This window comes from Alligator mississippiensis, chromosome 3 (assembly GCF_030867095.1).
Source record: "Alligator mississippiensis isolate rAllMis1 chromosome 3, rAllMis1, whole genome shotgun sequence".
Classification (NCBI taxonomy): Eukaryota; Metazoa; Chordata; order Crocodylia; family Alligatoridae; genus Alligator; species Alligator mississippiensis.
The window spans coordinates 222270694-222283862 of record NC_081826.1 but is presented as its reverse complement, the minus strand read 5'-3'; the positions used below and the strand labels follow the sequence as shown (position 1 = coordinate 222283862).

The following is a 13169-nucleotide window of genomic DNA, read 5'->3' as shown; positions in this document are numbered from 1 at the left end:
CAGAGCTGGGTGCCCGCAGAGGTTATACCTGTCACCTGTGGGGTGTCCTGCCCTTGGGCAGCCTTGGGCGCCCAAGTGCAGGAGATCTCCGTGCCTGCAGTCTCAGCGCAACGCTGGGAGTGCCTGGGGTCTCCCGTGGGGTTCAGAGCGCTCTGGGAACCACGGCGGAGAGCGGGGGGCACATCTTGCGTGATCGTGGCGGCCTGTGCTGCCCACCGGTTGCTGGCTGGGGTTTCCTTAAAAGTTAGGTCGTCGTAGTCCGCCCAAAGGTACAAGTAATGGCAGCCAGCTTCCTCTCTGCTGGGAGGAGCAGGGAGTCTTAATGTCTTGTCAGCTCTCACCCCTGGTTTCCTCTACTTAAGCTGCTTTTGCTGCTTCTCTCTGTCTGTTGACTTTGACAACGCTTGTCAAATGTGCCCCCCACCCCTGGCTAATTTTTAAAAGTCACTTGCTATAAAGCAGTGGTTCTCAACATTTTTTTTGTACCAGGAGCCATTTGTAAACATCAGTGGCCAATCCTGACCCCATGCCCCTCACTCCCGACCCGCTGCGTCCCACCCCCAGCCCCCCAGTGTGTGGGGCAGGATGGTGTGTGTGTGTTTGGGGCATGGGGTCAGGGGCCAAGCAGCCCCATGCAGGCTGGAACTCCTGACAGCCTGCAAGCAAAATCCATCATTTCCCATATTTTTCTTCTTTAAACAAAAATCCATTTTAAAAGTTTATTGATTCATTTTTAAAGTTTGTTCATGGCCCTTTCATATGTTGTTGCGGCTCACTTGTGGGTTGCAACCCACGGGTCACAAAACACTGTTATAAAGGATTTAGAAGGCAAACGCGCTTGTCCAGGTATCCTTAGGGTAATTGTATGACTGGTTGGGATGGTCCTGTTTGAGCATGGTGTTATATTAGATGATCTACTGAGGTCCCTTCCAACCCTGATTTTTCTATGATTCAGTGAACTGCAAGTGGTTACTTAACAGATAAATTTACCTTTGTGGAAGAATGATTCATAGATTCATAGATGTTAGGGTCAGAAGGAACCTCAATAGATCATCGAGTCCGACCCCCTGCATAGGCAGGAAAGAGTGCTGGGTTTAGATGACCCCAGCTTGATGCCTATCTAACCTCCTCTTGAGGACCCCCAGGGTAGGGGAGAGCACCACCTCTCTTGGGAGCCCATTCCAGACCTTGGCCACTCTAACTGTGAAGAAGTTCTTCCTAATGTCTAGTTCAAATCTGCTCTCTGTTAGCTTATGGCCATTATTTCTTGTAACCCCCAGGGGCGCCTTGGTGAGTAAAGCCTCACCAATTCCCTTCTGTGCCCCCATGATGAACTTATAGGCAGCCACAAGGTCGCCTCTCAACCTTCTCTTGCGGAGGCTGAAGAGGTCCAGGTGCCCTAGTCTCTCCTCATAGGGTTTGGCCTGCAAGCCCTTAACCATATGAGTGGTCCTTCTCTGGACCCTCTCCAGGTTATCCACATCCCTCTTGAAGTGCGGTGCCCAAAATTGAACGCAGTATTCCAACTGCAGTCTGACCAGTGCCCGATAGAGGGGAAGTATCACCTCCTTGGTTCTGATTTTTCTACAGTTTTTTTGTTTTTGTTTTGTTTTTTGCTTTGGGTTTTTGTTTTTTGATTTTTTTTTTAAATCTTTGTTTAAATGTAATCAAAATTACAGATCAGTCTAAAAGCTTTGTGTAGCTCTCAATAGGAACATCTTGCGTTAGTGTTATAGATTATAGTAGCATTGTTTCTTTCTACAGTAATTTGAAACTTGATCTTGCTACACAGGTCAGAACTAGTGAGAGACGTTCTCACATGTATCTTGATCTGTGCTTGTAGTTCTGGTTTTCTCCACCCCACACCTGGAAGCCATTGTGATAAGTGTTCTGCAACTTCTGTGCTAAGTGTTCTGCAAGTTGCAGTTGTTTTGGAATACGTTTTGAAATAGGCAATCATCCACTTTTAAATTACATTGGATTCCTTCAAACCTTGGCCATCTCTCCATAAGATTCTGTGTTCTCACGTCATGCAACATTTTTTATTTTAAGGAGTGACTTAACAGCATGGCTTTTCCTCTGAAATAGGGGTGGCCAGCCTGTGGCATAAGTGGCATGGGCAGCCTCTTAATATGGTATGCAACAGATTGCAGAGAGAACAGGAAGTGCAATGGGAGATGGAGCAGAAAGCAGAGCAGCAGATCAGGCAGGGAGAATGGCAGAAAGCAGAACAGTAGATTGGGAAGGGGATGAGAATGGCACTCCGGAGGGTGCAGGGCTGATTTGTAGCATGCCTGCCAAAGAGGTTGGCCTGTACTGCTCTAAAATATTATTTCAGGACTTTTATTTTAAACCATCATGGTTTAAATTTCCTACCCTCACTTTTTAATTGAGAATGCTGTGAATAGTACTTCACTGAGTATGAATTTCTTTTGAATTATCTTACTTTCTAAACAAGTCTTATTTTAGTCTTTCCCCCACTTAGGTAAAATATTCTCTATGAAGGAATATTTTCACATTGCCAACTCTTCACTTATATTACATGGTAAAAGTGTCATTAACATCAGGAATGTTGGTTGTAGTCCCTATGCCTGAAAAACGGTGTTTTTGCCCAAAAGCTTGCAAAGAACAATTTTTCCAATTACTTAGTTGGTCTAATAAAAGATACCACATCTGCCAAAGGAACCTCATCTGCCATTAACATCAGGAATGACCTTTTGGGCTGAAAAAGCCTAAATATGCTTTGTCATTTGGGTGATGCATATAAATTCTGGAGCGGTGGTTTTCAGCTCCTCAGAATTTAGTGGCATCCTGTTTCAAAAACTATGGAAAAATAATGGAAAACATTTTCTGTTGTAAAGAACCCAGAAAGACCACAGCACCTCACTGTGCATTCCTGTTTGAAATCTCTGTGTTTATCTTGTGATTCATGTATTGGTGTTTGCACACCTATCAGTGCTGTTACTGCACAGCACCCTTCAAAGGATGTCAAGGCAACCCCACAGCTTCAGGGTATCTGGTTGCAGATCACTGTTTTAGATAATGATGTCCTGGAATAGTTCATTAGGAGAAAAGGTGCTTTTTCTAATTCCCTTTGGGTACCACATGCTGTTTGGAATATAATGGTTTAACTTATCCCAAGGAGCTGCTGACTTTGCACAGCACATCCTATGACCCATTAGGCAACATAATTCTAATTGGTTTGAGTTATTTTTTTCTCAGCCCAGGTACTGTGGAAAGATGGGCTCTTAATCTTTACACATGTTTTGGGGCTATTCTGCAGCTTGCCAAGAACCTAGTATTAGAGCGGTATTATTTTCTAGTATGTACTTATGGCATCAGAGTCTACAGGATACCTCATGGCACTTCGTTTTTGTCCCACTGACCCCTGTAATGGAGAACCGAGGATGATCATAAATTCAGATGTTTCATTTGTGTATTAGATAGAGCAAAATCAGTGCGTTTTGAACAGTCTGCATAACAAATGTGAGCTAGACATGAGCGGTTCATGATGAACAAAATGGTATTGTAGAATTGGGGAGGGGGGTGGGAAACTGCTCTAAATTTGTGTTTGTTGATGTCTGCTCAATTCAGTTTTCTATTTAACTTGATCATAAATAAATGGATGATTATGAGGGGAAAGCATCAACATTTCTGCCATTCTTTTTAGAGGCTTGGTTTCGGTAGCTTTTGATTTGTTATGAGTAGACAATAGCTGTATAGTACAGGCATAGAGTCCAAATAAGGGAAAACAGATCTTCCATTCAATGAAAGGATTGAATGGAAGATCTGTAAAGGTGGTATGTAAAATAGGGAGGGGGAGAAATGCACTACGAAAGGTTCTGTGCACGCTCAGGTGGTCATGACAGTAGATAACTAGCATTTCTTTTTAATTCAAGTACTTGGCAGTGATGCTTACTTTTGTAATTTAATTTCCGTTCTTCTGGCATGTGTTTCTTTCTCAGGTCTGTCTACAAGCCTAACATAACTGGAGGGCTATATTATTAACTTAAAATGTAGTTCATTAACTTGAAGCATCTCCTCCCCTCCTGGAAGAGCAGATTACATGAGGTCACCCAACTTTCTGTTTTTTACTACCCCATCAGTGGCCCAAATGCCTCTCACCACAAATGTGAAACTCCTGTAGATAAAGCAGCTTGCAAAGATGACATTTCTAGGCTTCCTACCACTGAGTAAGCATAGAGAATAATTAGTTCCTAAGATAGGGACTTCTTTTGTCCTCAGTTTCTCAGCTGGTTTACCTTTTACGTTTCAGAACAGTATTATGCTTTTGTAGCAGCTTCCAGATGGAATTATTTTTTAATTAATCACGTTTTTAAACTAGCTCAATTTTGTTGTGATATGGTTTCATTCATATATTTATATCTGTTATGTAATTTGTCTTAATTTTAAGTATGAAAAAGAATTCACTCTTCTTCCCCCCACTCTTTTTTTTAACTAGGACTAGGGAGAGCCTATGCTCTGGCTTTTGCTGAAAGAGGAGCTTCTGTAGTGGGTAAGTTTATTTCTTATTTTGATCTATTGCCAGTAACCTTTGTCTTTTTCTGGATATCCATGATACAGTCCCGTGATATGTTTAGCACTAAGTAACCTTTGTTCTTTAATAGATTGTCATCTTAACTCTGAAAAGTCAAATTTCACTATTTAGTTTCTGTTTCTGAAAAACAGAGCCAAAATTTTTGCCTCCAGATTTGTCTTTATTAGGAAATTAACTTCAAATATAATATCAGTCTTGCTTGGCTTCTGTCCACATGCAAGTATCACTGCCTTGAGTTGGGTGGCCTGAGAGAGGGTACAGGGTTATCCTTGAATGATTGCAACTCAGTAGCTAAACCAGGGGTGGGCAAAATGCGGCCCACCAGGCCATTCTATCCAGCCTGCGGGGCCCCCCCCAAATTTAGAAAATTAATATTTATCTGCTCCTGGCTGCCAGTCATGCAGTCCTTAATGGCTTGCCAAAACACATGAGCGGACCTCCACCAGAAATAATTGCTTGCCCCTAACTGCTTAACAATCCCTTTACAATGTGGGCTTAGTGTAGCAACACTTAGATTGCTAATTGTTTAGGGTGCCTATACACGAGCAGTGAAGCTGCTCAGACGCACTGTAATTGAGTCTGCTGGAGCATGATAATTACTGTGTTCCAGCAGCCTCCAGCACCTTGTGTTATCAGTATCCTTGTATTTAACTATGGCGGCAGAAGCACTTTATCTAAAGCTCGTTCGATGAGCATTGCCATTTTGATGCCTGTGGACACTGATACGTGAGATGCTCCCGGTGCTTTAATTAGAGTGGCTCTCAGAGCAGCTCTAATTAAAGCACCCCCCCCATCTTCCTCCTCCACTTTCTCCCTCCCACTTCTGGAGTACATATGTAAAAGCCCTTAGTGCCTTTCCACATTTCATCTTGCATTCCCAGAAAGGACTGACATTCTTCTACAACACCTTCCTGAAGAATTCATTTTGTAGCTCATCCAGTTGTAGAGATAAGGATCCTGGGGCATGCCTCCAGAAATCTTAGTGCCATGTAAAACTTTGGCGTACGTGTAGATGCAGCAGCTTGAGTGTTACTTTGCAGTGTGGAAGCTCTGTATTGAGGTAGGCTAATGTGAGATGAGCACCCACCCCCTACATAGTGATAACCAGAGTTAATTGATCAACAAAGACATATCCTTACATTTCATCTTGTAGACTGTTCAGCTGCTCAGCACTCTGTGCCCTAGTGCTGGGACAGACTTATAATGAGCTTATCCACTGGATCTCAGAGGAATCTCAGGAACCCCTTTGTGGTCTCGCAGATCCTCCCACTCTCATCTGTGGTTACATAAGAGCTATTTGCAAATACACAAGTGCTTATATGCCAAATAATAGTAAGAAGCATTTATGATAACTTTTAGCTGTCTTTAGCACATTGTAACATTTACAAACCAAGAAAAAAGCCAACACTGTAACCAGATGGCTGTCTAAAGAGTGCCTATGCTCATGAGCCAGTGTTGGCCCAAGTACTGCATTTTGGGACTGTGCTTTGAAGTCTTTCCATTTGAGTACAGTGAATGAGCTATTGAGATTAATCGTGCAAGACACCATTTTAGTACAACTGACAGCAGATAAAAGGTAAAATTGGCAGTTTAAATAATATATATTTTTAAAATGAGGCAAAAGTGCATTGCATCTGTCTTGTACCACTGAGCAACCAAGGCCAAGCTGTTAGTAAATTTTTGTCATAAGTGGCTTTGTGCAAACAGCGCTGTAGAATATCATGCTCAGCATATTGAACTGAGTTCAGTTAGAAAAAAAAATAATTTACTTGAAAACTGCTAGCCCTATGAACTTACTCTGGCTGTCACACCGGATTCTTTCTATCATGTGCACCCATAGTTAAGATCTAAGCATCTTCATTATCCGTAAATGGGTTTGCACAGATGTTGCTGCCAAGCTGAAGAGTCCAGGATTGCACAGATGCTATTGACTTTTTTAATTTTGCCTGCAATTTTATCAACATTTTGTTTGTTTGATTGTGTTTCTGTGTAATTACAAGTAGCTCATGCTTAAAAATGTTAGTGTTTTCATATGGTCAGTTCTGTGTGTGATGTGTAGTGTGGTTTGTTTTTTTTTTTTTTTTTTTAAATAATTCAGGTAATAGTTGAGTCTTGCCCTGTGGGTGAAGTGAAATAGAAGCTGGTATGTCAGGCAGCTGGTGGCTGCCTGGTAGACATCATTAAGTAAGAAACAATGGGCCCCTTGTAAGAAACAATGGGCCCCTTGGGACTCGGAGCGGGGGGCAGCAAAGGCACCAGTCGCAGGGCTCAAGTGCCTATATACTAATGCTAGGAGCATGGGGAACAAGCAGGATGAACAAGCGCTCCTGCTTGCACTAAACACCTATGACTTAGTGGGGCTAACAGAGACCTGGTGGGATTCATCCCATGACTGGGCAGTACGTATGGAGGGCTATAGATTGTATAGAAAGGACAGGTCGGGGAAGAAAGGGGGGGGGGTTGCACTTTATGTCAGTGAGCAATATACATCAACCCTCATCAAGACAGAATCCGAGGTTGAGGAAGTAGAAGGATTGTGGGTTAGGCTACATGGGGGGCAAGGAGAAAGGGATTTGGTGGTAGGGGTCTGCTACAGACCCCCACACCAAGGGGAAGAACTAGATTCAGGGCTCCTGAGGCAACTCTCGGAGACCATAAAAGCTAAAGAGGCGGTAGTCATGGGGGACCTAAACTACCCGGACATCTGCTGGGAGACGCAGACAGCAAGGTCCCATCGCTCACGCAGGTTTCTAACCTGTAGGGACAAGGCTGAACTCCTCAACGAGTTCTTTGCCTCAGTGTTCCTAAGCGAGGGGCACGACAAGTCTCTCACTGGGGTTGTAGAGAGGCAGCAGCAAGGCGCCAGACTTCCATGCGTAGATCCTGACGTGGTGCAGAGTCACTTGGAAGAACTGGATGCCTTTAAGTCGGCAGGCCCGGATGGGCTCCATCCGAGGGTGCTGAAGGCACTGGCCGACGTCATTGCAGAGCCACTGGCGGGAATATTCGAATGCTCGTGGCGCACAGGCCAAGTCCCGGAGGACTGGAAAAGGGCTAACGTGGTCCCCATTTTCAAAAAGGGGAGGAAGGAGGACCCAGGCAACTATAGGCCAGTCAGTCTCACCTCCATCCTTGGTAAAGTATTTGAAAAAATTATCAAGGCTCACATTTGTGAGAGCCCTGCAGGACAAATTATGCTGAGGGGAAACCAGCATGGGTTTGTGGCGGGCAGATCGTGCCTGACCAACCTAGTCTCTTTCTATGACCAGGTTACGAAACACCTGGACACAGGAGGAGGGGTGGAGGTCGTATACCTGGACTTCAGGAAGGCCTTCGATACGGTATCCCACCCCATACTGGTGAACAAATTAAGAGGCTGTGATGTGGATGACTGCACAGTCCGGTGGGTGGCGAATTGGCTAGAGGGTCGCACCCAAAGAGTCGTGGCAGATGGGTCGGTCTCGACCTGGAAGGGTGTGGGCAGTGGGGTCCCACAGGGCTCGGTCCTTGGACCGATACTCTTTAATGTCTTCATCAGCGACTTGGACGTGGGAGTGAAATGTACTCTGTCCAAGTTTGCAGATGACACAAAGCTATGGGGAGAAGTGGACACGCCGGAGGGCAGGGAACAGCTGCAGGCAGACCTGGATAGGCTGGACAAGTGGGCAGAAAACAACAGGATGCAGTTCAACAAGGAGAAATGCAAAGTGCTGCACCTAGGGAGGAAAAATGTCCAGCACATCTACAGCCTAGGGAATGACCTGCTGGGTGGCACAGAGGTGGAAAGGGATCTTGGAGTCCTAGTGGACTCCAAGTTGAACATGAGCCGGCAGTGTGACGAAGCCATCAGAAAAGCCAATGGCGCTTTATCGTGCATCAGCAGATGCATGACGAATAGGTCCAGGGAGGTGATACTTCCCCTCTATCGGGCGCTGGTCAGACCGCAGTTGGAGTACTGCGTGCAATTCTGGGCGCCACACTTCAAGAAGGATGCGGATAACCTGGAGAGGGTACAGCGAAGGACAACTCGTATGGTCAAGGGCCTGCAGACCAAGCCCTACGAGGAGAGACTAGAGAAACTGGACCTTTTCAGCCTCTGCAAGAGAAGGTTGAGAGGCGATCTTGTGGCTGCCTATAAGTTCATCACGGGGGTACAGAAGGGAATTGGTGAGGATTTATTCACCAAGGCGCCCCCGGGGGTTACAAGAAACAATGGCCACAAGCTAGCAGAGAGCAGATTTAGACTGGACATTAGGAAGAACTTCTTCACAGTTCGAGTGGCCAAGGTCTGGAACAGGCTCCCAAGGGAGGTGGTGCTCTCCCCTACCCTGGGGGTCTTCAAGAGGAGGTTGGATGAGTGTCTGGCTGGGGTCATCTAGACCCAGCACTCTTTCCTGCTTATGCGGAGGGTCGGACTTGATGATCTATTGAGGTCCCTTCCGACCCTAACATCTATGAATCTATGAATCTGTATACAGGACCTCCACCTGACACAGGAGGTGTATGGTCCCACTAGGGGGAATGCCATACTGGATCTGGTATTGGCAACAGGAGATGACATGATAGGGGACCTCCAGATCGGTAGCCATTTGGGAGACAGTGATCACCTTATAATAGAATTCAACATAAGACGTCGAGTGGGTAAGGTAACTAGTAGGGTGAAAGTTTAGGAAAGCTGATCTCAATGCACTCAGGCGATTAGTCAAGGACGCACTGCAGAGTAGGAGTTTTGAAGGGATGGGAGCCCAAGAAGGGTGGCTGTGCCTAAAGGAAACGATCCTTCGTGCACAAAGCAAGACGATCCCCGAGCGAGGCAAAAGAGGGAAAGGGGCCAGGCGGCTTCCCTGGCTGACCAGAGAAATCCAGGGCAGCCTAAGGGCCAAAAGGGGAGCACATAAAAAGTGGAAACAGGGTGAGATCACTAAAGATGAATATACCTCCTCTGCTCGTGCTTGTAGGGAGGCAGTTAGGCGGGCCAAAGCTACCATGGAGCTGAGGTTGGCAACCCAAGTAAAAGACAACAAGAAATTGTTTTTTAGATATATTGGGAGTAAAAGGAAGGCCCAGGGAGGAATAGGACCCCTGCTAAATGGGCAGAAACAATTGGTGACAGACAGGGGGGACAAGGCTGAACTCCTCAACGAGTTCTTTGCCTCAGTGTTCCTAAGCGAGGGGCACGACAAGTCTCTCACTGGGGTTGTAGAGAGGCAGCAGCAAGGTGCCAGACTTCCATGCGTAGATCCTGAGGTGGTGCAGAGTCATTTGGAAGAACTGGATGCCTTTAAATCGGCAGGCCCGGATGGGCTCCATCCGAGGGTGCTGAAGGCACTGGCCGACGACATTGCAGAGCCACTGGCGGGAATATTTGAACGCTCGTGGTGCACGGGCCAAGTCCCGGAGGACTGGAAAAGGGCTAACGTGGTCCCCATTTTCAAAAAGGGGAGGAAGGAGGACCCGGGCAACTATAGGCCAGTCAGTCTCACCTCCATCCTTGGTAAAGTCTTTGAAAAAATTATCAAGGCTCACATTTGTGAGAGCCCGGCAGGGCAAATTATGCTGAGGGGAAACCAGCACGGGTTTGTGGCGGGCAGATCGTGCCTGACCAACCTAGTCTCTTTCTATGACCGGGTTACGAAACGCCTGGACACAGGAGGAGGGGTGGATGTCGTATACTTGGACTTCAGGAAGGCCTTCAATACGGTATCCCACCCCATACTGGTGAACAAGTTAAGAGGCTGTGATGTGGATGACTGCACAGTCCGGTGGGTGGCGAATTGGCTAGAGGGTCGCACCCAAAGAGTCGTGGTAGATGGGTCGGTCTCGACCTGGAAGGGTGTGGGCAGTGGGGTCCCGCAGGGCTCGGTCCTTGGACCGATACTCTTTAATGTCTTCATCAGCGACTTGGACGAGGGAGTCAAATGTACTCTGTCCAAGTTTGCAGATGACACAAAGCTATGGGGAGAAGTGGACACGCCGGAGGGCAGGGAACAGCTGCAGGCAGACCTGGATAGGTTGGACAAATGGGCAGAAAACAACAGGATGCAGTTCAACAAGGAGAAATGCAAAGTGCTGCACCTAGGGAGGAAAAATGTCCAGCACATCTACAGCCTAGGGAATGACCTGCTGGGTGGCACAGAGGTGGAAAGGGATCTTGGAGTCCTAGTGGACTCCAAGATGAACATGAGCCGGCAGTGTGACGAAGCCATCAGAAAAGCCAATGGCGCTTTATCGTGCATCAGCAGATGCATGACAAATAGGTCCAGGGAGGTGATACTTCCCCTCTATAGGGCGCTGGTCAGACCGCAGTTGGAGTACTGCGTGCAATTCTAGGCGCCGCACTTCAAGAGGGATGAGGATAACCTGGAGAGGGTCCAGAGAAGGGCCACTCGTATGATTAAGGGCCTGCAGACCAAGCCCTACGAGGAGAGACTAGAGAAACTGGACCTTTTCAGCCTCCGCAAGAGAAGGTTGAGAGGCGACCTTGTGGCTGCCTATAAGTTCATCACGGGGGCACAGAAGGGAATTGGTGAGTATTTATTCACCAAGGCGCCCCCGGGGGTTACAAGAAACAATGGCCACAAGCTAGCAGAGAGCAGATTTAGACTGGACATTAGGAAGAACTTCTTCACAGTTCGAGTGGCCAAGATCTGGAACGGGCTTCCGAGGGAGGTGGTGCTCTCCCCTACCCTGGGGGTCTTCAAGAGGAGGTTAGATGAGTTTCTAGCTGGGGTTATCTAGACCCAGCACTCTTTCCTGCTTGTGCAGGGGGTCGGACTCGATGATCTATTGAGGTCCCTTCCGACCCTAACATCTATGAATCTATGAATCATTCAGTGGCTCCAGCTTGTTCTCTGGTTTAAGAGTTTGCATTGCTATATTCTGGAAGAAATTGGCAGCACCAGCAGATCTAGCTAAAACTTCGAACTTGGACTTTGAATTGGGTTGTATGTAGTAAATCGATAATCAAAATATGTTGAGTACTTTATGCAAGTGAGAGCTCTGCTGTATTCCTGGTCTTTAACATTTTAAAATCCCAATTAAGTTTAAATCTTGGTACGGAGTAGCTACAGCTGGAATAGCAAGGTGTTTTTCTTCTCTCTCAAGTTACCTCGCCCACAAAAGCACTTTTCTTTATGTTTTACATTTCTAGTGACTTTCAGTCAAGATCTTGGTCTGGTTTATGAGGTGGGAAGCTTTTTGCATTTGTGCTGCATTACAGACTTGGGGAGGAAAATGTATTAATATTGACAGTAAAAAAAGTTCAGCAGTGGTGGTCAGGTAGTTCGTTTGGTACTAGTCTGTTTGGGAGAAAAACTCCATGTTTTTATAGTGTGTTGTGAAAGACTTCTGAAGCTTGTATGTCAGAAAAGTTTTGTTTATAAGCCAGCAAACAGACTTCAAATATTTAACTAAGATGTGCCTGTAGTACATTGAACCCTGATGAATATTTCCAAAGCAGACTGTTGGAGATTATGCAGTAGTGTTACTCCTGATCTGTTTCATGTTTGACAAAAGCAAAATAATTAATTTAATACAGATACTACAGCTTCTTTTCCCAGGTTGTTTTTTGTACCACAGCTGAAAACTGATGATTTAAGGGTCCAGTGTCAGCTTGACTAGGGACTCCTTTTCCATTTTGAAATTTCAGCTTTGTTCTGTAGCCTTGCTGCACACCTCTTTTTGCCGCTCCTTGCTCTTTCCAGTATCCTTTCTGTCACTGTTCATTGGTGGGGTTTTCTTTGCAATGTCTTTTCCTCCTTTACATTCATCATCCATGCCATTACTCTGTCCGGTCCTGACTTCTTTGAATTGAGAGTTCAGTTTACCTCCTAAGGTATCTGGACATGAATGCCCTTTACCAAAGCAGATGCAAGATTCACATTGCCTTAAAACCAGCTTTTTTACTAAACTATAGAAAGTGAAAGTAGTAGGATAGGATGATGGGTATAAAGTAATAGTATTGGCCTAATATTCTCTCTTTGTAGGGGTAGTACTGGTATCTGTCTTATGCATCTTTCCTCACTTTCCCTTCCCTTTTACCTAGTTTCAACTGTTAGGCCATGTCCAGATGTGCAAGGGCATTCACTTGCAGTGGCACTGTTTGTGCGTCAGTGCATGCCCCTGCATGTGTGCTTTGTTGCAGGATATAATGTCCCACTTTAAGCAAACTGCCCTTGCCAAGCTCCTCCTGGCTGCTGGTGTGCTGGAACAGCAGGGGCACAAAGGGAGCAGTAGAGATGCTCTGGCTGGCAGCCATAGCTTCTCACTGGAGGACAAAGTCTCCATTTGTTCCAGCACACGCTGTGCTGCTGCATTTTCCCCAGTGCTTTTTTTTTTTTCCTATTGGAAAATCCCAGTAGCAAATTTTGCCCCTGTGCTGCAGTGCAGGGCACGTTTTAACGTTCCACGTGTGCAGTTTGCGGTTCCACAAACTGCACGTGCCTGCACATTTGGATATGGCCATTAAGGTCCTGACTTGTCTCCTTTCATCCTGTTGTGCATCTTGGTATATCTCGCATCTGTTTTTGAATGTATTGCCTTCAACTTAAGTAGAAGACAGGCAAAGTAAGATTCCCTGTCTTCCTTCCTGGTATCTCTTTCCTTTCTCTGT

General features: G+C 45.9%; 1 protein-coding gene across 1 annotated transcript in view; it reads left to right on the top strand.

Annotated features, from left to right (window-relative positions):
• Positions 1–13169, top strand: part of HSD17B4 (hydroxysteroid 17-beta dehydrogenase 4) — a 121449-nt gene that overhangs the window by 397 nt on the left and 107883 nt on the right. Inside the window, exon 2 of the mRNA XM_006263620.4 lies at positions 4463–4516. Coding sequence (XP_006263682.1) covers positions 4463–4516 — 54 coding nt within the window. The remainder of the gene's footprint in view (positions 1–4462; positions 4517–13169) is intronic.